This window comes from Carcharodon carcharias, chromosome 3 (genome assembly GCF_017639515.1).
Source record: "Carcharodon carcharias isolate sCarCar2 chromosome 3, sCarCar2.pri, whole genome shotgun sequence".
Classification (NCBI taxonomy): domain Eukaryota; kingdom Metazoa; phylum Chordata; class Chondrichthyes; order Lamniformes; family Lamnidae; genus Carcharodon; species Carcharodon carcharias.
In genome coordinates this window covers 87,164,324-87,190,503 of record NC_054469.1, presented here as the reverse complement: position 1 = coordinate 87,190,503, position 26,180 = coordinate 87,164,324, and the positions used below count along the sequence as shown (strand labels likewise).

At 42.0% G+C, this 26,180-nt stretch overlaps 1 protein-coding gene and 1 pseudogene across 1 annotated transcript in view; both read right to left on the bottom strand.

Moving 5' to 3' along the window:
* The window catches only part of cntnap2a (contactin associated protein 2a), a 1,656,857-nt gene that overhangs the window by 1,407,943 nt on the left and 222,734 nt on the right, over positions 1–26,180 (bottom strand). The window contains exon 5 of the mRNA XM_041183966.1: positions 5,391–5,538. Within this exon, the coding sequence (XP_041039900.1) occupies positions 5,391–5,538 (148 nt within the window). The remainder of the gene's footprint in view (positions 1–5,390; positions 5,539–26,180) is intronic.
* LOC121276653 lies at positions 18,323–18,473 on the bottom strand (annotated as a pseudogene).

The following is a 26,180-nucleotide window of genomic DNA, read 5'->3' as shown; positions in this document are numbered from 1 at the left end:
TAGGAAATGGAGATATTCATAAGACTAAGATTCAACACTTGGATTGCGTTAGTCGAATCCAAACTAATTGATCAGATACAAAAACAGAATTACCTGGAAAAACTCAGCAGGTCTGGCAGCATCGGCAGAGAAGAAAAGAGTTGACGTTTCAAGTCCTCATGACCCTTCAACAGAACTAGGTGAATCCAAGGAAGGGGTGAAATATAAGCTGGTTTAAGGTGTGTGTGTGTGGGGGTGGGGGGGGGGAGGGCGTGCGGGGTTGGTTTGGGTTGGGTTGGGTTGGGGGAGAGAAGTGGAGGGGGTGGTGTGGTTGTAGGGACAAGCAAGCAGTGATAGAAGCAAATCATCAAAAGATGTCACAGACAAAAGAACAAAAGAACACAGAGGTGTTGAAGTTGGTGATATTATCTAAACGAATGTGCTAATTAAGAATGAATGGTAGGGCACTCAAGGTATAGCTCTAGTGGGGGTGGGGGGAGCAGAAAAGATTTAAGAATATTTAAAAATAATGGAAATAGGTGGGAAAAGAAAAATCTATATAATTTATTGGAAAAAACAAAAGGAAGGGGGAAGAAACAGAAAAGGGGTGGGGATGGAGGAGGGAGTTCAAGACCTAACGTTGTTGATTTCAATATTGAGTCCGGAAGGCGTAAAGTGCCTAGTCGGAAGATGAGGTGTTGTTCCTCCAGTTTGCGTTGGGCTTCACTGGAACAATGGAGCAAGCCAAGGACAGACAGACAGGCAAGAGAGCAGGGTGGAGTGTTAAAATGGCAAGCGACAGGGAGGTTTGGGTCATTCTTGCGGACAGACTGCAGGTGTTCTGCAAAGCGGTCGCTCAGTTTACGTTTGGTCTCTCCAATGTAGAGGAGACCGCATTGGGAGCAACGAGTACAGTAGACTAAGTTGGGGGAAATGCAAGTGAAATGCTGCTTCACTTGAAAGGAGTGTTTGGGCCCTTGGACGGTGAGGAGAGAGCAAGTGAACTTCTCTCCCCCAACCCAACCCAATCACCCGCCACCCCCCCCCCACCCCCGCTACACACCTTAAACCAGCTTATATTTCACCCCTTCTTCGGATTCACCTAGTTCTGTTGAAGGGTCATGAGGACTCGAAACGTCAACTCTTTTCTTCTCCGCCGATGCTGCCAGACCTGCTGAGTTTTTCCAGGTAATTCTGTTTTTTTTTTGGATTTCCAGCATCCGCAGTTTTTTGTTTTTATCTCTGTGTTTAATTGATCAAATGTTCATAATACACACAGCGAAGGAAAGAAACTTTTTGTTTCATTTGGTTGACATTATGCTGCACTTTAAAAAGAAACATGATTGGCAAACTATGTGCTCATTGATGTTGGTCAGTATACTTCCAGCTAGATATTAATCAGTTGTGCTATGCCAGCTCAGGCAACATACAAAAACACTTGGTAAAGTTGTTCCTTTCTAAATTCAGCTGTCAAATAGATTCTCTGTTTAGGTCTGTTTCCTGCCCACCTTCCCCCACCCCACGTACAAACTTTGAGGATCGCACAGACCAAGACTGAGGACTCAATATTCAAGGGTACTCAACATTCTGGGAAAAATAGGCAAAAGAGGAAAAGGAGGTAGGGTGGCTTTGTTAAGAAAGGAAGGTATCAGTGCAGGGGTGAGTAGTGATATAGGTGCAATAGATCGTGGCGTGGAATCAGCTCAGATAGAAATAAGGAATAGTAAGAGGAAGAAGTCGCGGGTGGGAGTCGTCTATAGGCCCCCGAAGAGTTGCTTCACCGTAGGACAAAGTATAAATTGGGAAATAATGGAGGCGTGTAAGAAGGGGTCTACAATTGTCATTGGTGATCTTAATCTGCACATTGACTGGACAAATCAGATTGGCAGGGGTAACGAATATGTTGAGTGCATCATGGATTATGTCTTAGAGCAGGTTGCAGAACCTACCTGGGAACAGACTATTTTAGATCTAGCAACATGTAATGAGGTAGGATTAATAAGAGATCTTGTAGCTAAGGATCCTCTAGGGGGTAGCGATCACAACATGGTAGAATTTCAAATTCAGTTTGAGGGCGAGCAACTCGGATCATAAACCTGTGTCCTCAACTTAAATAAGGGCAATTACAGAGGTATGAAGAAAGAGTTGGCTAAGGCTGGGAAAATAGACTAATGTGAAGGTCAGTGGATGAGCAGTGGCAGACATTTAAACAGGTATTTCATAACGCTCAGCAAAAATTTATCCCAGTTAAAAAGAAGGACTCGATGAGAAGGATGAACCACCCATGGTTAACAAAGGCAGTCAACGAGAGTGTCCAATCAAGAACTAAGGCATACTAAGCAACGAAAACTAGTGGTAGGCCAGAGGATTGGGATTTTTTTTAGGAACCAGCAGCGAATGACTAAAAAGCTAATAAAGAGGGAGAAAATTGATTATGAAGTAAATTGGCAAGAAATATAAAAACAAACAGCAAGAGCTTCTACGGGTGTATAAAAAGAAAAAGAGTAGTTAAAGTGAGCATGGCACTTTTGGAGGATGTGACTAGAGAATTGATAACGGGGAACAGGTAATTTATATAGCAGGTAATTTAAATTAGTATTTTGTACCGGTCTTCATGGTAGAGGACACTATAAATATTCCAAAGATATCAGAAAAGCAAGATGCTAATGGGAGGAAAGATCTTGTAACAGTCTCTATTATGAGGGACAAAGTATTTGAGAAACTAATGGGGCTAAAGGCAGACAAGTTGACAGGACCTGATGACCTGCTTCGAAAGGTTTTAAAGGAAGTGGCTGCAGAGTTAGTGGAGGCATTGGTCAAAATACTCCAGAACTCATTGGCCAGGATTTTCCCCTCAGCGATTGGCGAGCAGGCCCCGCACCCAAAGGGGAAAATGACATGGGAGGAATCCCCGAAGTCATCCCGGTCCCTTTAAATTTTTAGGAAGGCGGCCAGACAGCGAAATCAGCAGTCTGCCTGCCGACCTGTCAATGCCAATTGAGGTCATTGACAGGCTAATTAAAGTAATTAAAGACCTGCGCGGCCAACCTTAAGACTGGCAGGTGGCCAGGAGCCCCAGCAGGCTCCAGATTATTGATGAAACTTCATCCACTGGCGGGTTGAAGTTTCATGTTCGTTTTGTAAACAAGTAATAAAGTTTATGTGTTTTTTATTAATATGTCCCATCTCGTGTTACATTGTCACATGAGGGGGACATGTTAATAATTTTTTAATGTTTCTATTTTTACATTTTACTTACCTGTCATAATATTCCCTGAGGCAGCACTTTGCCTCAGGGAGTAGTGTGCTCATTCACGCGCATGCACGAAAGAGCACACTTTGACAGATGGGGAATCACTCCCCAGCACCCCCTCCTCCGCACAGGAAGCACATAGCGCTTCCTGTCAGGGGTGCCGCTGGGTGGGCCTTAATTGGCCCACCCACTTAAAATGGCGGTGGGCCCAGTTTCAGTGGCGGGGGTCGGCTGGCCACACGCCAACCGAGGGCAAAATTCTGCCCATTGGATTCTGGGAGGGTCTCAGCAGATTGGAAGACCACTAACTTGAGGCCCCTGTTCAAGAAAGGAGGGAGACAAAAAGCAGGAAACTATAGGCCTGTCAGCCTAACATCTGTCGTTGGGCAAATGCTAAAGTCCATTATTAAAGAAGAAGTAGCAGGACATTTAGAAAAGCTTAACGCAATCAAACAGAGTCAACATGGTTTTTTGAAAGGGGAATCATGTTTGATAAATTTGCTAGAGTTCTTTGAGGATATAACAAAGCAGAGTTAATAAAGGGAAACCGATAGATGTAGTGTATTTGGATTGACAGAAGGCATTCAGTAAGGTGCCACATAAAAGGTTATTACACAAGCTAAGAGCTCAGTTTGGGATGGTAACATATTTGCACGGATTGAGGATTGGTTAACACACAGAAGATAGAGAGTTGGGATTAATGGATCTTTTTCAGGTTGGAAAGACATAACTAGTGGAATGCCACAAGGATCAGTCCTAGGACCTCAATTATTTACTATGTTAATGACTTGGAGGAGGGGGCAGAGTGTAATGTATTCAAGTTTGCTGATGATATAAAAAATAGGTGGAAGGGCATGTGATGAGTACATAAGGAATCTGCAAGGGGATATAGACAGGTTGAGTGAATGGGCAAAAACTTGATGGAGTTTAATGTAGGAAAGTGTAAGGTCATGCACTTTGGTAGCAAAAAAATCAAAAGGTAGACTATTATTTAAATGGAGGGAGACTCCAAAAGATTGCAGTACAGAGGGATCTGGGTGTTCTTGTGCATGAAATACAAAAGGTTAGCGTGATGAGGGCAGCAAATGGAATTTTGGCCTGTATTGCTAGGGGGTTGGAGTTTAAAAATAGGGAAGTCTTTTTACAACTGTACAGGGTGTTAGTGAGGCTGCACCTGGAGTACTGTATTAGGTTTTGGTCCCCGTATTTAAGAAAGGGTGTACTGGCATTGGAGGCGATTTAAAAGAGATTCACTAGGATGATTCCTGGGATGAAGGGATTGACTGAAGAACGGCTGAACAGGTTAGGCCTTTATTCACTAGAGTTTAGAAGAATGAGGGGTGATCTTATTGAAAGGTACAAAAAGATTCTGAGGGGGCTTGACAGGGTAGATGTTGAGAAGATGTTTCCACTTGTAGGGGAATCTCAAACTAAGGAACATTGTTACAGAATTAAGGGACACTGATCTAAAACTGAGATGCAAAGGAATTTCTTCTCTCATAGGGTAGTGAATGTCTGGAATTCTCTATCTCAGAGTTGTGGAGGCTAGATTACTGAAAGTATTTAAAGAGGGGGTAGATAGATTTTTGAAATATTGGGAAGCTGAGCGCTATGTGGAGCTGGCATGAAAGAGGAGTTTAGGCCTGGGGCAGATCAGCCATGATCTTATTGAACGGCAGGGCAAATTTGAGGGGCTGAAATGTCTACTCCTGTTCCTATTTCTTATGTTCTTATGTTCCTGTAGACAAATACACTACAGTTACCTTTTTGAAATGTTTGGCTTCCCAGATACGTAGGTTTGAGCATATTGAAAAAAAAAATTTTTGCTGTTTCTTTGGAAAATTAAAGCACATTTCCTGATTTAAACCAAAGCCAAAACCAACAATTAAGTACTGAAGTTTGTGGAGTCACCACTACATCCTAAATTAAAAACAGTAAATTCAAATGAAATGTTTCCATGCTAACAAAACTGACAAACAATATCCAAGACAGTTGGATCCTGTGACCAGACACCATCCTTCAAAAGGCATGGAAATTTTCTGCCAACTCTTAAGGCATTAGTGTGCCTAGACTGTTATTATCTAGTGCTCCTATCCGGCTACATTCTATTGAGTGTAAGAAAGTTTTACAGTATTTCATATTTGTAACTGATACTTACAGTAGGGACAGCCAAAGACTTCCATTCTCAGTCCAATATGACCTTCACCATTCCAGTCCAGTGGTACCAAGCGCACATAACGTGCAATGATTGGATGTTGTAAATCGTGCCTCACAACTCCATCTGAGTTTGTGTTTCCTGCAAAGGCCTGTGAGAAATAAAGCACAGAATTCTTAGCATTAAGGAGTCAACATACTGGGTGAAAAGCAGAAGTGCTGATTTAACTGATCTTATATATACTGACAACTTCTGAACTACAATCTTGGTGAATGCTATCTCATAATTGCAATGTTTTAATCTGTACACCAATTGTATTATTCAAGAAAACAAATCATCTTTGCTTTTTTATAAAACCACTAGACCTTTGAACTCCAAATAAATTGGCAAAATCTTTTTATTTATATATATATCAAATCACTTTTTTGTTATTTTACCAAAATAGAATTAAAACAGTAATTCAAAATAGTTATGAGGTGCTCTTCAGCTCTGGATTAGGGAGAGGGTGTCCTTGTATTTGTCACACCTAAAGCCAATTAGCCCTAACAAAATATTACATAGTCCCAAATATGTTCTGTACCACAATGAGAACTAAAGAATACTGCTTGTCACTTCAGCTATTGTCTAAGAGATTATTAAACTGCGCAGATCAAGTGCATAATGTACAAACTCAGACAAATATTCTGGCAAAAGCAGTAGTTTCTTTGTGCCTAGTTACCTAGTCAAGTTAATTGAACATATTGGAATTTTTGAAAATGGTTTTTCAAGAGTTTACAATCATGACTTATTTTTAATGGGCTACTACACCATTTGATTACAGAGTACTCCGCAGAGGAGTATTTTGTCACTCTAAAGTTTTTGTTGTGGTCGTACCTTTCACTGAACAAAGCCTCACAGCCTCTTACTCCCTCCACCGATATCCAATTATTCATTTGTGGGCAGCCGAATCATCCAAGCACGGTGCTACTCAATCCCTGACATTCTTTCCTCTGTCTTGTAGGACAAAGTGGCATACAACAGATGTGAGCAACTGCGAACCTTTGGGATTACGCCTTTATCCACTGGACCCAATGGGGGAGGGGGGCGATGGCACTCCTCATTGCAGATTTAGCTGCAACAGAACCATAGCATCCGGTGTGAATGGACCTCTCATGATAATGGCCTGTTACTACCTTATGGCCCTTCTCAACTCCCTCCTCACTCTCATCCTGCTATCAAGCATGATGTGCAAGCTGTAGATGGTGTGACCATGGTGCTCTTGCTTTCCTCTCTACCCCTTTCTGATTTTATGCTTTCCAGTATCTAAGAACTGCTTCCACGGAAACAGAGAAAGCAACCACACACCAGTGACAAGGAAATAGCTGACACTCAGAGCCACCAATTCAATACTGGAACAGCGTGTACCTTAGAGGCTGGCCTAGAGTAAGGATCTGCACATGGTGGGTCACTGAGCATGAGTGCAGTCAGGCCAGGGGAAAGTGTACTGCATATGCCAGCTCCCAAGAGCATAAGGTTGCATATGAAATCTGCTACAGGGGACTCAGGTGAGGACTTTGATGGGACAGCATACAGGCAAACGCAGATAATAATGTATACTGAGATGCTTGGTGCATTAGCAAGCTTGCCAGTAGCCTCCTGTCACTGTCAAGGAACAAGGAACAGTTCCAATGTGACACAGGACATCATGCAGAGCTTGAAGTCTATCTCTTCCACCATGGAATTGGTGTCCAACTCCATGGCAACATAAGCAGACCCAGCCATGATGCAATGCCTGGTGTCTGCTGTCTCAGCTTCCACCACGGCACAAGTGGTAGCCACCCAATCTCTCAGTGCTGCAGTGGAAGCTCAGACAAAGGCCATGAGGACCATGCTTGTGGCCGTGCAGGCTCAGACTGCTGCCATCATGGCTGCGGATGCCAGTGCTCAAAGAAGCGATGCGGCTAGATCATTGGGATTTCTGAGGCAGCACTCCATGGGAAGGGCAGAGGAGCTGTGAAGCATGAACCTGCTATTCTCTGTCAGGGTGACAGTTTGCATGTTCCTACCACTGCCACTTTGCCATTGCTCCTGCTGTTCCCTCTCAGCTAGCCAGCTAGCCCAGGCTGCTGTCTTTTTAAAATTTCATGGGATGTGGGCATCACTGGCTAGGCCAGTATTTATTGCCTATTGCCCTTGAGAAGGTGGTGGTGAGCTGTCTTCTTGAACTGCTTCAGTCCATGTAGTATAGGTACACCAACAGAGTTGTTAGGAAGAGACTTCCAGGATTTTGACCAAGCAACAGTGAAGGAATGGTAATATAGTCCAGGAATTTCCTCCTGTTGGGAGGGCTGTGTGGGGGCGGGTGCAAACTCGATCGGCACCCCCACTTGGGGCTGCGCTGCCATTTTACACCTGCGCATGAAAGAGGACAGAAATCTCCCTGAGGCATGGAGGTGCCTCAGGGAGATTTGTTTCAGTCTTAAAAGATTTTTAAACTTTTAAAACATGTCCCCTCTTATGGCACTATCACATGAGCTGGGACATGTCAAAGAATAAATGTATAAATTTTTATTAGATTTTAAAACAGTTCATGAAACATCATCCCGGCCGTGGATGAGGTTTCATGAAAAATGCGAAGGCCGCCTGGGCTCTTCGCCTACCCGCCAACCTTAAGGTGGATGGGCAGCTCATTAAATTGAGTTAATTAGTTTTTAACAGACCTTAATAGGCCTTTGACAGTTCGGTGGATGTGCAGCCGACTCGGCTGCGCGTCCGCCGAACTGGCAATCTAAATAACGGGTGGTGACATCAGGACGCCTGCCCGACATCACTGCGCATCATTTTATGCATCGGCGAGTCGCCCTGGCCCTCGCTTACTGACGGGAAAATGCTGCCTGTAGCTTCAAGGCAAGATACTGTGTGGCTTGGAGGGGAACTTGCATGTGGTGGTGTTCCCATGTATATGCTGCCCTCATTCTTTTATGTGGTAGAGGTTGTGGATTTGGAAGGTACTGTCACCTATGTTGGGAGATTTTAGTCTGAAGCTGGACCCTCAAAGCCAACGTTGCTCAATGACATCCTGAAAGGCCAGATGAAGTTTCCTCCATTAAGAGTTAGTAGCCTTCCACCAGACTTGCTGCAGCCATAAGGTTAGCACTGCAAAAGAACACAAGGCCAGGCCCAGGCATCCGCAGGAAAGGCACTAAAGGTATCTGGTTCATTTTGGGTTGTATAATTGGGGGTGCTGGATAAAGATACTAAGGAAAAGATTTTTTTGGTAGCTTTTATTATTGGATGATAGCCGAGGAGATGCTATAATTAGGCTCCTAATATGGATGTCATGGTGTGGAATAGTGGATCAAAAGAAGTCAAGGGAAGTAATTTTACTGAAATCAGAGTCTAAGCAGGCAGTCTCAGGCAGCCCATCCAGAGTGAAGAGGTCCAGGCCAAATTCTCCCTAATTTCTCTTCCTCCCATTCTTGTTCCTGTTTCTCCTTCGAATTTCTGGAGGCAATGGTTGTGTCATCCTGGTGGTTACATTATGGAGGGAGCAACAGACCAGCATGAACTTGGACATACACCCATTCTGGCATGTACTAGGTGTGGGATGGTCTTGGTGGGGCAGCTACCTTGAGCAGTCCAGCATCAGAAACATGACTTGAGCAGACCAATGGTCTGTTCCATGATGTCCCTGATGGCTCCATGGCTTTCATAGTATGTGCATAATCCTGTCATAGTCAGGTGATAGAACAAGTCATCAACCATGAGCATATGGGGTAGCCTTTGTGTCTGAGCAGCTACCCTCTGGTTCTTTGTGTATGCCTCAAGGTGGTATAGATGGCTGACTGCTTCAGAATTAATGTGTCTTGGCTGCTGCTGGGATAGCAGGCATTCAACAACATGATGTACTGTGAGTAGTTGCACATCAAATGCACACTGATAGAGTGATAGCTCTTGAGGTTCCAAGACATTTCCCCATTGACATGAATCCCTGCGATACCTGCAGTCATTTTGCACCTGTTCTCATGGCAAAGCTACATGATGCACTCATCTCTCCCGATGTAAATGGCCTCTGGTTCCTCCAAGATGCTTGAATGGATGGCGGACTGGGAGAAGTTCACAATGTCACCTGCACCCACCTGGAAAGATCCAGATGTATACAAGTTCAATATGCTGGTGACCTTTACATCTACAGGCTGTGTCCTCCTCTCCCTAGTGCAAGGCTCCAGGTCAGGTTGAAGGAGGTGGCACAGTTCTGTCCTCACTTTCTTGTTGAACCTGAGTTGCCTCCAGCACTGCTCCTGGGTCAGGTGCAGGTAAGAGAAGTGCTCTTGAAAAACTCATAGTGGGTAGGGCCTCCTGTGGAGTGTCTTCTTCCTCCACCTTCACAAAACTTTCACTTTCTGCAGCTGTTGCTCCATTTTCTGGTCATGTTGAAGACCCAAAAGCACGGCAACCACAATCCCCATACCTGTCACCAAATCCTCTTGTCTCTAATTTCATGCAGCAGCTCTCCAAACCACCTCCTAAAACACACCACAATACATCCCTTGACTATACCTAAGCAGTACTAAACCAAAAGCAACTCAAGTGTAATTTGATGGCTGGCCCTTTGAATGATGTTTGTGTGCGAGTTCCTCCTACTACTGATCATCTGTTTAGCTGGGAGTGATTTACACTTGGACTACTCATCTGCATTGAACACAAGTTGTTAAGCAAGGGTCAGATCAGCCAGAACGGCTGTCTGGCATATGATTGTGCCTCTTCTAACACTCCCAGCACACACATGGCACGCCTGCACTAGCAGCCTCCCCAACATGAAGTTACGAGTAGACTCTGCTGAAAGCAACTAGAAACACAGCCAGCCTAATGTCGGCCTTTGGGCTTTCATAGTGCCAACACCGCTTTGTGACAAGCCCCAATTTTGCAACCATTAAATCATAAGATCTTACAACATAGAAGTTGACTATTCAGTCCATTGTGTCTGTGCAGACTTTTTGAATGAGTTATCCAATTAGTTCCTGTCTCCTGCTCTTTCCCACAGTGTTGCATTTTTTTTTCCCCTTTTCAATTCACTTCTAAAACTTGTTACTGAATATGCTTCAACAGCTATTTCAGGCATGTGTAACAGATCAACAAAAAAATAGCTTTGTTCAGAAAAATCCTCAACTTCCCTGCAATTCTTTTGCCTTTTGTGCTCTCTGGTTACCAACCCTCCTGTGAATGGGAACAGTTTCTCCTTATTTATCCTATCAAAATCCTTCACAATTTTAAACACCTCTATTAAATTTCACCTTAACCTTCTCTATCTGAGAAGGAGTCATCTTCTCTAATCTGCACGCAACTGAGGCCTTCAATTCTAATAAATCTCCACTGCACCTTCTTCAAGCCCTTGACATCCCTCCCAAAGTGTGGTGCCCAGAATGGCCACAATACTCCAGCTGAGGCCAAACTCGTGTCTTGAGTTTAGCATAACTTCCTTGCCTTTTAACTCTAGACCTCTAGTTATAAAGTCTAGAATCTAATATCATAGGAAAAAAGGCACAAAACCCTGGGCCACAATTAGAATTGTTAAGAGGTGATTCATTATCATATTCTAGTAAAGATTCACGTTTTATGTTGAAAGGGGCACAGCTCTTCCAGCTTGAGCATGAGATTCCCTGATTTGAACTGGAACCCACAGCAAGGAGGGTGATAGCTGTTTGATTGGCAGTTTGCCAGCTGGCCAATCCCCAGACCTGAAGAGATGGGCAAGGCCTGAACTTTAGTTATGATGTCCAAATAAATGCAAAAAAATGTAAGGGGTAAGATTTTCGCTCATTCAAAACTCATGCACATGCACAGACTTAAAACCAAACCCATGATCTGCAAAATCTGATAAGAAAGTCAGACAAAGGGAGTGACAGTTTATTCGGCAAGCTTAGTGCTGATTTTACTCAAAAATTAACTCGTTAAAAGTTGTAGTTAAACTTCTAACAGGGATGGAGTGACATTTTTTGCTAATTTTTTATAAGAAGTACAGTAAGATATGTTAAAATTTGCTGTAGTCTTTGCTCACATATTGTATGAAATATGATTGTATCATAGGAATAGGAGTAGGCAATTTAGCTCCTCAAGCCTGTTCTGCCATTCATTAAGGTCCGTGAACTAACTCCAAATACCTGCCTTTGTCCCATATCCCTTAACACCTTTGGATATAAAAAATCAATCAATCAAACTTAGAATTGATCTTGCATCAACTGCCATTTGCAAAGAGAGTTCCAATCTTTTGTCGCCCTTTATGAGTAGGAGTGTTTCCTAATTTCACTCCTGAAAGGTCTAGCTCCAATTTTTGGACCATGCTGTCCTGGTGCTACACTTGCCAATTAGTAGAAATAATTGACCTTTACCTATCCCTGTTATTCCCCTTAATAACTGAAAAACTTCAGTCAAATCACATCTTAACCTTCTGAATTCCAAACAATACAACACTAGGGGGGGAAATTTTCTCCCTATCCGGTGAGCCGGTCGGGAACGGGCGCAGATCCGATCACTGCCCATGATTGCTGCGTACTGCCATTTTACATGGGCAGGCCAATTTAGGCCCGCCCAGCGTGACGGGTGAGGCACGGGGCTGCCTCAGGAAGATAAAACTGAATTTTAAAGTTCAGAATAAAATAAGTTAAAAATCATTTACCACATGTCCCCTCATGTGACACTGCCACATGAACTGGGACATATTTATCAAATGTTCAACAAATATTTATTAATTTAATAAACCTTTCATGAAACCTCATCCCGCCCGTGGATGAGGTTTCATTAAAAATGCCAAGGACACCTGGTTCTTCGCCTGCCTGCCAACCTTAAGGTTGGACAGACAGCCCTGTCAAATTGTTTAATTGGTTCATTAATGGCCTTAACAGGCCTTTGACAGCTCGGCGGGCACGCAGCCGACGCCAGTGCTCGCCCGAACAAAAGATCGGAATGACACGCAGTGATGTTGGGACGCACGCCGAACAGAAAATGCTGGCCTAGCTGTTTAATCTCTCCAATTTAATCCTTGGAGTCTAGATATCATTCTGGTAACTTTATACTGCTCTTCCTCCATATCCCTGCTAAGCTCTGGTGCCCAGAACTGCTCACAGTAATTCAGTTCTGATCTAAGCAGGGTTTTGCATGGCTGAAGCATGACTTCTACCCCAGGTATAAAGGCCAGCATTGTATTAGATCTATTGATCATTTTCTATCCCTGTTCAAGATGTCTTACTGATATGTGCACCTGGACCCCAAGGTCTCTATGGTGAAAAGAAAAAAACCTTGGAGGTTCATTTAGAAAATGCCCTTTTCTATCCTGTTTACGTTCAAGGTAGATGATCACATATTTCCCTATGTTGAACTCCATTTGCTGAATTTTAGCCCATTCATTTAATCTATCATTGTAATTTTATGCTTCCACACACCTTATAACACTTTGTGTCGTAGGCAAATTTGGATATGTGGCTTTCTATCCTATCAACTAAGTCATGAATGTTTACAGTGAATAGTTGACACCCCAATACAGATCCTTAAGGGGCACTACTTGTCACATCCCGCCAATCGGATGACCTGCCCATTATCCCTACTCTGTCTCCTGCTGCTCAGCTAATATCCTAATCAGATCAAGAGTTTGCCTTGAATTCCATGGACTTCAACTTTAGGTAACAATCTCTTTTGAGAGACTTTATCAAATGCTTTCTAGAAGACCATATAAATAACATCCATACATTCCCCTGTCCTGTACTTTAGTTACCTCTTCAAAAATGTATAACTTAGTTAACTTAAGTTTGTTATATCCATTTACAATTGGTCATTTTATTAAGGTGTTCCTTAGATCACCGTCTCAAATATAGTAGAAATACGTGAGGGGTACTTCTGAGATTGTGTCTTACACGTACACTGACGAAGGTAATCCATCTGGCAGTGCATGCAAGAATCCATGGACCTGATGATGCATGAGTCCAAGTGAACTGATTTCTGTGAACAGGCAATCCACAGAATTCTTTGATTTGTTTACGATGTCTCTATTCACTTTGCCAGATTTTCAATGACTTGGGGAAAAAAAAACCTTATTTTTCCTTTAGTATCTGAATCTTGACCTGGTGGAATGTTTCCTCTACATTGGAGAGACCAAACGCAGACTGGGTGACCGCTTTGCAGAACACCTCCACTCTGTCCACAAGGTCTCTGTCCAGACCTCCCTGTCACTTGCCATTTCAACACTCCACCCTGCTCTCATGCCCACATGTCCGTCCTTGGCTTGCTGCATTGTTCCAGTGAAGTTCAACTCAAACTGGAGGAACAGCACCTCATCTTCCGACTAGGCACTTTACAGCCTTCCGGACTGAATATTGTGTTCAACAATTTTAGATCATGAACTCTCTCCTCCATCCCCACCCCCTTTCCGATTCCCCCCCCCCCCCCCACACCCTTTTTTTCCCAATAATTTATATAGATTTTTCTTTTCCTACCTACTTTCATTATTTTAAATGTATTTCCATCCATTGTTTTATCTCTACCTTTTAACCTTTTTTGATTCCTTCACCCCACCCCACCCCCACTAGGGCTATCTGTACCTTGCTTATCCTGCTTTCTACCATTAATTAGCAAATTCCTTAGATAATATCACCACCTTCTACACCTCTTTGTCCTTTTGTCTGTGACGTCTTTTGATTATCTCCACCTATCACTGGCCCTCTATCAAGCTCTACTTGTCCCACCACCACCACCCCCCTTAAACCAGCTTATATTTCACCTCTCTTCTATTTTTACTTAGTTCTGCTAAGGGTCATTCAGACTCGAAACATTAACTGTGCTCCTCTCTGCAGATGCTGCTAGACCTGCTGAGTTTTTCCAGGTATTTTTGTTTTTGTTTTGGATTTCCAGCATCTGCAGTTTTTTCTTTTATCCTGGTGGAATCATACATTGATCGACAATGATGGTGCTCCATCTGTTGATGGCTTGACTTTATTCAGCTGCTTGTGGTGACTGGTTGTTGACATTCCAATGTTGCAGATCCCCAGGGTATAATACACTTCAAAACAAAAACAGAATTACCTGGAAAAACTCAGCAGGTCTGGCAGCATCGGCGGAGAAGAAAAGAGTTGACGTTTCGAGTCCTCATGACCCTTCGACAGAACTTGCCAAGTTCTTCCGCAAGTTCTGTCGAAGGGTCATGAGGACTCGAAACGTCAACTCTTTTCTTCTCCGCCGATGCTGCCAGACCTGCTGAGTTTTTCCAGGTAATTCTGTTTTTGTTTTGGATTTCCAGCATCTGCAGTTTTTTTGTTCTTATAATACACTTCAGTTGTGTATGCACTTTGATCAGTTTAATTGCTTTCTCTGCAGGTTTTCTTTTTGCTGTCATAGTAATTAATGATCCTCTATTTTTGACACCTTTTAAAGTTCAAATTTCTCTTTGTTCTTGCTGTGACTTAGTTCTTAGTGCTTTTTCTCAATTGCTTAGCACTGACTTTTGTTGTTTCAGAATGCTTCCATGTACTACATTTGTTAATTGCTGGAGGATCTCCACGCAAGCCAGGCTGTGGAAGATCCAACAACCCACTGTGTTGGAGATGTGTGCCCTTTCTATAAAGCATTAGCATGCTTGAGAGACACCAACCTGCAGCAGCTTCCCATTTGAGTGAGTTAAAATCAAGTTTTTGGATGTAAAATCAGCCCCCGTGTTCTTGGGGTGTTTGGGCTGCCCCACCCACCCTCAAATGTTTTTTGGCAAGTATAAATGACGCCAGGTGGGAACATGGCGCGAAGCCCTCAAACATCGTTTTAATTGCCCATTCAGCCCATTGGTGCTGGGCTAAAAACACTTAACTGGGAAGAGAGCTCATTTAAATGATTTTTTTCAGTTCTCTTACCAACGAGTCCACAAAGGAGCAGATCACAAAAATGGAAATGTATCAATATTAGTTAAAAGTGGAATATCACACAGAGTACTTTGGAACTTAACAAGCAAGAATATAAATGTACTAACATAGATAATTTCAGCATTCATGTAATTCTGATGGCTTTGTAGATAGCAATCTTCAAAACAATCATTTTCAATTTAGGTTTATCCTTATTTTTAGATCTGATCATGTTTCATTTCATCTTCATTGCCAAAAGAGGAATAACAATCAAATATATTTGATAATATGATCTTTTGACACAGTTATTGGTGCTTTTTTTTGTCTTTCATGTAGTGAATCAAATGCAGTTATTATCATGAAGGCTAATGCTTGGGCCATCAATCATGCTAGTGTGCTACATATGTACCCTCATGTGAAGCATTTTAGGCTATTTTGATAAACCAAAGACACTTTCTCAATGCAATTGTCATTGTTCTTGTGTGCTCATGGATTAGTTACCCCCAAAAATTCAAAACTGTTTGCGAACATTGTTTAATACGAGCAAACCGCACAATTTAGTGTCAAACACTTGTAAAGAATATCCTGAGGAAATTAAAGTCAACTCAAACATTTTAAAAATTCTTCACAATTGAAAGTTTAGAAATTGGTCAGTGCCAACATTGCCTACACAGTTATATATGTTGTCCTGTAAATGAGGGAAACAAAGGCTATCTCAATAAGATTGACACCATATTGTCTGCTAATGCAATGGTACAGTACAATTTAAAAGCCAGACTTTCATTTAAATTTTTGACTCTCTTTAACCAAACTCAACTCATTTTATGAAATGTTTCTGAACATATTGTGACTTAAGGTCAATTTCAGAGCTTATTTCCGGAAACATGTTAGTGCTTGTGGCACTGACCCTGTTATGAGCCAAAAGCCTGTTAAACTAAAGTGAACAATTGCTTTTCCTCAATATAGACACACATATGATCAAGAAATAAAATTCAGTTTGACACTTTACAAGAAAAAGATGGCAATCAAGTTAGTTTTTTTAAACTAAAAAATATACTATATAAAATATATTTTTTTTCTTTGGCATCATTTACAACTCTCTCCTCCTCTCTAATTTTCTACTCCAATCTCTTCTTTAACAAAGATGCTGTCTTATGCAAAGGCAACATTCCATTAAGTCTGAGCTGTCTTCCAATATCCTGCTCAAATCTCCATCGTAAGTTGAGACAGTGAGTGCTATATGGCTCATGAGGCTAATCCTATTCTCATCTGAGGTCCACACATGCATACACTGAATGTAGAGTTACTCAATGGCAATGGCACTGAGACCAATTATAGTGTCCATATTACCATCAGCTAATTCAGCAAAAAACCAATTTGCAACCTTCCATACTAGGCAGTGAATTTCACTAATAAGATATCAAGAGAGTTTTATGCTTAATTTATTTCCCAGGAACAATTTAGAATGTAGTTTTAGAATGCCAAGTGTGGCTTTGAATGTTGTAAAAACAACTTATCTTAGATTGTGGGCATTTTCCACAGCACGAAATCAGCAGCCATCAACATTACAGGGGAAAATATTTTTACATGCCTGTGAATGAAAAACTGCTTCACTGTTCTGTACAAAAGAGACTATAGGTGGTATTTAATGGAAGCATGGAGGTCTTGTCAGCCGGTTAGAGAGCTGGCGAAAGCCCTGTGTTACCTCGTTTAGGGAAGGCCTGTCATATTAAGTGTTACTAGTTAACTGGGCAGCGGAGGGCCCTGGTATCAAGGATCCTGGGGTGAAAGCCACAGTCAGAAGCCTGCAGCTCTATTGAATAGCAGCAGCATCGTGGAGATGGTAGCTGTTGTATAGTAAAAGGTTAACTCTAATAAGAGTATGCTGAGCATGTACAATAGCAACTGCATCACAGTGATGTCACTCACTGAGAGAGGATGTATAAGTAGCATCTCAGAGGGCTGCTCTAGTTATATGTTTGTCTTATTTAACTTTTGTAAATTGTTAGAATGTTAATAAATGTTTTTTTCTTATAAAGAGCATTGCTACCAGCAAGATCTCTTCTCAAATAAGAAGCTAATGAGACAAACCCATGATAATAGAGCTGCTGCTGGCACGACACCAAGTATCATCACTGGATCCCAGGCGACAAGTGAGTCGTGGGAGGGGAGTCACGGGGAGTTGGGGGTGGGGTGGGGGGGGGCGATGTTGGCCGCAAGACCAAGGGTGGCTCTCAGCAGGCCTCCCCCTTCAACCCCATTGCCAGGTCCCAGTTGATCAGTTACTGAATACCTTTGAATAAAGTAACACCCCTCCCTCCCCAAGAGCATGCAAGTAACTGCACAACTCTGAGTTAATACCTGCAACAGTGGGATAAGACCCTTAACCCACTTAACAGGGCATTAATTGCCCAATTAGGTGCTTCAATTGGCAGTTGGGCAAGAAGGCTTTCCACAGGCATTCCTACCATGGTTTATTCAGGATGGAGGTTGGATGGTGGCAGGGTCCCCATCCGCCTGATTAATTGCCCCCCGCCACCAACTCCCCACAGGGTGAGGGCATTAAATTCCACTCCATGAGTGCCTCAGCCAGTTTCCCTAAGAACATAGCTGACTCTGTCTTCCACAGCTTTTATTGGAAATGTTGGTTGACAAAAGGGAGGTACTTCAATTAATTTAGCACCTCTCATTGTCTCAGGCCATTTTAAAGCACTTTACAGCCTATTAAGTACCTTTGAAATGTACTCTTTGTGGTAATGTTGGGAAATATGGCAGCCAATTTCCACAAGCCAAAGTCACACGAACAGCCTTGAGACATGACCAGATAATCTGTTTTAGTGGTGTTGATTGAGGTACCAATATTGGCAGAAAACTGCTCTGCTCTTCTTTGAAAGATGCCATGGGATCTTTTAATTCCACTTAAGAGGGTAGCTGGAGCCACAGTTTAACATTCAGCAGCTCCTTCAGGATTGTACTGAAGGATCAGCCTACATTATGTACTGATGTCTCTGGAGTGGGGCTGAAACTCATAACCTCTGACAAGAGTACTTACGAGCACTAAGCCTGTTTTGATGACTTAATGCACAGAAAACAGTGCTATGTTACCAGAAATTATGCATTTGAGTATCTTGGGACATCATAGGCTTCAGCGTACCCCAACAGCAATGCACTAATTTAATCCTGGAAAAATACCTTCCTGATCATGATTTCTTCCCTGCCAAGTAATAACACCACTTCTTTTGATGATGTACACTGCCTTAACGCTGCAAATACTGCCTTGTTCATATCACAACTTGTTCACCAATTTCAGAACTATCATCACTAGAAAATCAGGCTTCGAGAATTTAGGTCATGAGGAGAGATTATGTAAACTTGGCTTTTATTTCCTGAATATTGATTGAGGTATTTAGGATTTTGAAAGGAACAGGTGGAGAGAATTTTTTTTCTGCAGTTGAGGAGGTAAGGACAAGGAAATACAGAGCCTGGCCATTCAGGAGAAAATTAAGGAAACATTTCTTCATGAAAGGAATGGGAGAAATGTGGAACTCTCTCCCAATAATATCTCAAATAATAATGATAAATCTGACAGTGATAGAGCCAAGGCAGCTGGATGGAGTTAAGATACAAATCATCCATGATGTTACGTAATTAAAAGCTTGTGGGGCTGTTTGGTCTATTTCTGTTGTTATGTTCCTAAAATAAGGGCATTAAGTGTCTTAATATAAGATTTGTGATTTGGAATGGTGGCTAAGGTGTAGTAAATCGAGACATTCAAAAAGTGGTAGATTTATGAAACTTATACTCTCTGTTATGTGTCATCTTTGACATACTAAGGAAATATTGCCACTAGCAATTCATAAAAATGCGCCAGTGACCACTCCTGTCACTGACTCGTGTACACTGCACAATGCACTCAACTGAAACACAAGGAAGCTGCTGAATTTCATTTGAACATGATGGCAAGATCTTGAGGCATTGCTGGCAATTTTGATAGGAGGGTTAGAATGCAGATTTTTAAAAATAATTTTGTCCTTTTTGCATGGAATTTTCAAATAAATTTGGTACTGAACTCAGCACTTCGAAAGAAACATTGAAAATCTAAGAAAAAAAAGCACAACCATCCTTTTCACCTACTGTTTGGCAAATCAGCAGAGGAAACTGTTCACAACAGCTTCCTGGTTCACTTGAACATTTGTATTCTTATTTCCAATTTATTGACCTGATCTAAATTTCACGCTTATCAAAATGATCTATTGGAAATGGAAAGTAATTATTCCGTAATCAGGAATAACTTCTGTGCAAACGACCTTCAAAATGAACAATTACATGTTTTTCTCAACGTCTCTTCAAAAACTAATAACAGCTCACAGCAATCTCCTTTCTGGCTGATTCTCTTCACACTGAAATGATGTAAGTCACAAGATCTATTCCTTACAATTTTTAAAAGCATGTCTGAATTAAAGTTTGTTGTGAAAACTGTCCAGGTCAGCAATATTCTGATTCACATGGAACAGCAGGACAATTTTAAAATATTGAGTGAATCCATTTCTCTTTCAATTCCTCTTACAGCAGCCTTGAAAGCTATTTTGTGACTTTTATTAGTGAACCGAAAGGATGTAATCTGGTGTCTGCAGCCTCAAAGATGGTGACTTAGGTCACTGCTATTCTGTTCAATATTTAACACTTTTATCCCTTGCCATGCAATTATTTTCTACTCAAATTTTAAACTCAGCTTTCACACTATTGGGCCAACTTTAACCTTGCAAGCTTAGTGGAAGTCAGACAGGTGGACAGTTAACATCTCCAGTGTGGCTTAACCACACATGCTACCTTTCTGCATGTTGTGATCTAGACCTGCTCTTCTGAGCTGGAGACTCACCCTTCCGAAAATGGTGAGGTCCTTTTTCAATTGTGTAAACAGGACTCTGCTGACAAAATGATAATAATTGATTAAGTGAACAGACAAAACTGTGGCAAATGGATTTCAATGTATGCAGTTGTGAGGTCATCCACTTTGGACATTAAAGTAAAATAACAGGATACTTTCAAAATGGTGGAATACTAGCAACAGTGAAGGTACAAAAAGACTTGGGGGGGGGGGGGGGGTGTCCAGGTACACATTATTAAAATATCATGAACAGGTACAGAAAATAAAAGGCCAGAGTTTGCAGTCTTAACAACGCTCTCCATGATTGAGGATCGAAATGGCACCAAAACTTCCAGCTTAGACAAATGCGCGCACTTGTGCTGAAGTTGCAGTGTGCCATTGAGTTCTGGAGAAGCCTCCACTGATGAATCCATCATGAATTTGTAATTATCCACAAGTATCGACAAATTTAACTTGGATTGTTTTTTAGGGCCAGTATTCTCAACTGCAGATCCTGGTCAGGAGCCTAAACAACATTCCAAGAAGGTGCTGGCAACAGCCGGAGGGAACTTTTAGAAGTTCAGTGCAGATGTTTTGGCCCGAATTTTCACCCTCGAGGCAGGCAGTGTAAGTCAGGAAAATTCCCAGCTCAGCCCACCCACCTCGGGAGAAAGTGTCCGCAAAGGCGAGATCTTCACTGCCAGGGTGCGGGAGGGTTGGTGTAGGTGCATGCTGGAGTCAGGCCAGCTGACCCAGTATGAACTTTTGAGGCAGCCACAGGCGCTGCCAGGTGCAGAGGCAGGATGCTTAAAAGGCCCATCTCAATGCTGTGGGACTTTGTCCCAGTTAAAAGAAAAAAGAGGCCCTCCAGCCCTCACTGTCCCCCCCACACACTCCCCATGCCCCATCCATGCGACCTCATGCTCCCATACCAGGCTATTCCCCCAACCATCCCCATGGGCCCTCATGCCCCCTTTGCCAAGCTAAGGTACTTCCATGCCCATTGATCTTTTGTATGATGTATAAAACCTATGAACCTTATATTGACAGTAGTATGTGTTTTAAAAAAAGCTTTTTAAAAAACTCATTAATTCATTACTTTCTAACATGTTAAAAAGTCATTTCACCACAAGGCAAAAGTGACAATCATTCAGGCCTTTTAAAGTATCAATAACAGAAACTACAAACACTTAAAACCAGTTAACCTTATGTAAATAAACATTGTGAAATTGGAGGCAGAGATTAGAGAGCCAGAGCTGTCAATCAAGCAATGTTTTCTCTGGGCTGTAGCTGTTTCAACAAGGCTAATAGATTTTTGGGTTCTCATCCAAGCCTCATGTGTGCTTGGCTGAGAGCCCAGGCAACCATTACTCTTTTTGAAACAGCTGTGCCCCAGAGAAAACATTGCTGGATTGACAGCTCTGGCTCTCTGATCTCTACTGTCAATTTCACAATGATTATTTACACAAGATTAAATAATTTCAAGGGTTTGTGCTTTCTGATACTTTAAATGGTCTGGATGATTGGCACTTTTATTGCCTTGTAGTGAAATGACTTTTTCAACATAGTAGAAAGTAATGAATGAATGAATGACTTTTTAAAAAAAGCTTTTCTTTTACACACCCCACTATGCACTGTATACAACCAATGGGTGTGGAGGTACCATAGCTTGGCATAGAGAGCCTAAGGGGTGGGTTGAGAGGCATTGCTTGGCACTGGGTCATGAGCTTGGCACAGCAGGCTTGAGGGATCATGCGGGGTGGATGGGGGAGCTTACCTTGACATAGGGGGCATGAGGGCTTTAGAACAAACCTTTCTAAGGTCCTCTCATGCAGTCTAGGGTTCACAACTCCTCTCAGGAAACTGTGAACCATGACTTTTTGAAAACCTGGCCCGGCTCCATAAAAATTACGGAGGAGTAGGACATGCCTATCTCCGCACTGGAGCCCACCAGGTTGGGAAAGCCGGGCATGGGCCTTTGACAGGAACCAACTCTTTAAAGGCACTCCTGAAAATCAGTCAGTCCAGGAATGATTCGGGAATCTAGGGTCCGACTCTACCAGCCCTTTTTAAAGGGCTCCCAAGTCATTTATATCAGCACTTTATATGAATTGTATTCGTTAAATACATTATTTTAGCATGGCACATGAGGCTTTTTAAATAGATGCGGCTACAAGAGCAGGTCAGAGTCTAGGAATCCTGCGATGAGTAACTCACCTCCTGACTCCCCAAAACCTGTCGGCCGCTTACAAGGCACAACTCAGGAATATGACAGAATACTCTCCACTTGCCTGGATGAGTGCAGCTCCAACAATACTCAAGAAGATTGACACTATCCAGGACAAAGCAGCCTGCTTGATTGGCACCACATCCACAAACATCCATTCCCTCCACCACCGATGCACAGTAGCAGCAGTGTGTACCATCTACAAGATGCACTGCAGGAATTCACCAAGGCTCCTTTGACAGCACCTTCCAAATCCATGACCACTACCATCCAGAAGGACAAGGGCAGCAGATAGATGGGAATACCGCCACCTGGAATTTCCCATCCAAGTCACCTACCATCCTAACTTGGAAATGTATCGCCATTCCTTCACTGTCGCTGGTTCAAAATCTTGGAACTCCCTTCCTAACAACACTGTGGGTGTACCTACAGCATATAGACTGCAATGGTCCAAGAAGGCAGCTCACCGCCACCTTCTCAAGGACAACTAGGGATGGGCAATAAATGCTGGCCCAGCCAGCGAAGCCCATATCCCATGAATGAATAAAAAAAACTGTCTCTTTTTTAAACAAGATCGGAGTCACTTTTAAAAGTTCTTTAAATGCATATGTGTTTTTATCAATATTTATTTACTTCTTTAATGATTCTCTATAAGAGACTGTAATGCAGGATTAAAGGAGTTTTAAATATATATGACTGCTTATCAATATTTAACTGACTTCTTTGGTTTTTCAATGTAGAGACTCCTTAGCAATATTGAAGTGAATTTTCAAAGCCTTTTAAAAACTCTGCTTACATGACATTGTAAGAAGACTTAAATATAACTGAAAGTTTCTTTTTAACATGTCATGCTGTGAGGGAGAAACATGTCTTTTCCAGGCTGTATGGTTTCTACCATATGGAAGCCTAATACAGGGATCAACAAAGAAGAATCAAGTATCATTACTGTAGGTTGATCAAGAGGCACTATCATCAATGAATACGTGGTTTGGGATGGCTATGAGGCGACAAGGGTTACCCACTAAAAACATGGCAGATGGCACCTTACCACATGACCAAAAGTGCAGCATGGGAAAGATACAACCATGCACATGTGGACATGCATCAAGTGGTAGAGAGGACAATCAGGGTGCTGAAATCACATTTCTGGTGCCTGGACAGGTCAAGGGCACTTTGCAGTACTCTCCTTTTTTCTTTATTGTTTCATGCGATGTGGGCATCGCTGGCAAGGTCAGCGTATCTTGCCCATCCCTTACTGGCTTTGAACTGAGGGGGAGTTAAGACTCAATCACTTTGCTGTGCGTCTGGTGTCAAATGTAGTCCAGACCAGGTAAGGATGGCAGATTTGCTTCCCTAAAGGACATTAGCGAACCAGATGGGCTTTTACAACAATCCATGATGGTTCTCATGGCCACCATTACTGAGAGTAGCTTTATTTTCCAGATTTATTAATTGAATTCAAATGTCACCAGCTGCCATCATGGGATTTGAATGCAATGTCCTCAGAGCATTAACCTGGGCCTCTGGATTACTAGTCCAGTGACATCACCACTGCACCACTATCTCCCCAGTTCCTCCTCCTGCTAAAGTGTTAGTGATTATAGTGACCTGTTGTGCATTGCACAATTTTACCCTGAATGGGCTGACCCACCACTCTACAGATGAGAATGCACCAGAAATTGACGTAATGGAGGACCCCAAATTGGAAGTACTGGAGCCATACCTCCTGGGCTAGCTAAGGAAGCCCCGGCTGCAGCTACCAGGAGCAGCTGGTGGCTAATGCCTTTGGATATTGAATAGTAAAATCCTTCTCCCTCTCACAGGAAATCAGACAAAAGAACAATGTAGATGGAAAATGAAACAAGTAACATTTTTATTTAGCAGCAAGTTTTTTGTAAGTTACTGTTGAACAACATAAACAACCGGTGCTTAGTGTAAGACTTTTCATGCCATTTGTGCTAGTTAGATACTTTTCTGCTTTGAAAATTTTGTAATGTTAAAATGCTTCTTGTTAATAAAATTATTCTGAATCCTGTAGAATTAAAACAGATTAATACATAAGTACAACAACAGACTCAAATAGAACATAAATAGTAATTTATAAATATAACTTAATAATCAAGGGCAGAATTTTACATCGCGCGTGCCCGACGACTGAAAAAATCAGGCCTAAGAACAGTTCTTGGCCCACTCTTCGCACTCAGTAAGATCCTACAGAAGACCAATTCCCTGTTTAAAACATTTTTTCTGAACTATTTCAGGATGATGACTCCTGGATTATCTAGGCATATTTCAGAGACATTCTCCAAAACCTATATCCCTGAATGCTGTTCTGCCAATCAATGTGCAGCACAAATTGTGAGCAGCGAGGTAGGGTAGTGCTGGAAACTTGAAGCTTAATGTTACCACTGTTTCTCAGTCCACAGATGCTGCCAGACCTGCTGAGTATTGCAGTTTGTTTTTATTTCAAATTTACAACGTCCTCAGTAATTTGCTTGAAATTTAAGACCATTTGACATCATCTAACCTTGAACATTCACCCCATTTACCCACAAGCAAGTTCTTCACTCATACTTTTCAAATGTTAAATGAAAATTTAAATTAAAAAAAAACAAAACTTTACAAACTCTGGCTGATTGAATCATTCCATTTTTTGTGATATTGCTCTCTGGTGTCTGGAATGATTGTTAGCAGTCACAGCAGCTGTGTTTTCCTTCCAAACCAAGAAGCTAAATTTTATAGGTGCCCTACATTTGTTACTGATAAGCCAATGATCCTTTGCCTCCACCTCTTTGAGAAGTGACTTGAGAATTTATTCACTAAAGTTACAACACTTATCTGCCTCTTACATTCTATCTTCTTTTCTGTAAGCAAATGAGTAAGTGCTTTTCGAAAAAACTGTTTGTTTTGCTTAGCTTATCTTTTTAGAGACAGTCTACTGCACTTTTCCATTGATTTTGAAGTTTTGAAAGTTTTTCAAATGTTTATTAACTTATGTCAAAGCTGTTAGCTTAAAAAAAATGTTCAAAACTAATAAAAATTTTAAAAATCATTATTAAACAATCATCTGCCTTTCAACCAACCTAAATGGGCATGTCTTTGGCTCACAGCATCACCAAAGGGTGTGGCTTTGCCTTGCTGCAAGGCCTTGCTTTTCCTTATGTCATTAGGCTGTGCTGAAGCAAAAACTTGAAATTCTCACTACAGCCAACAAATTAGGCAAGTTCACACTTCTCAGCACAGTGAGCGGCGAATGCCATTGTTAGGTGAGTGACTGCCTTGATATCAAGGCAGCATTTGATTGAGTGTGGCAACAAGGAGCCTGAGCAAAACTGAAGCAAATGGGAATCAGGGGGAAAAATACTCTACTGGTTGGAGCATACCTGGCACAAAGAAAGATGGTTATGGCTGTGATCAATCATCTCAGCTCCCAGGACATTACTGCAGAAGTTCCTCAAGGAACATCTTCGGCTGTTTTATCAATGATCTTCCCCAATCATAAGGTCAGAAGTAGGGATGTTCACTGATGATTGCTCACAAGCATTCACAAACCCTCAGATACTGAAGCAGTCCACGTCCATACGCAGCAAGACCTGGGGACAACATTCAGGCTTGGGCTGATAAGTGGCAAGTAATATTTGCACTACACAAATTCCAGACAATAACCATCTCCAACAAGAGAGAATCTAAACTTCTCCCCTTGACATTCAACAGAATTAGCATCACTGAATCCCCCACTACCAATAACCTGGTGTTACCATTGACCAGAAACTGAACTGGTCCAACCATATAAATACTGTGACTACAAAAGCAGACCAGAGGCTGGGAATTCTGTAGCAATT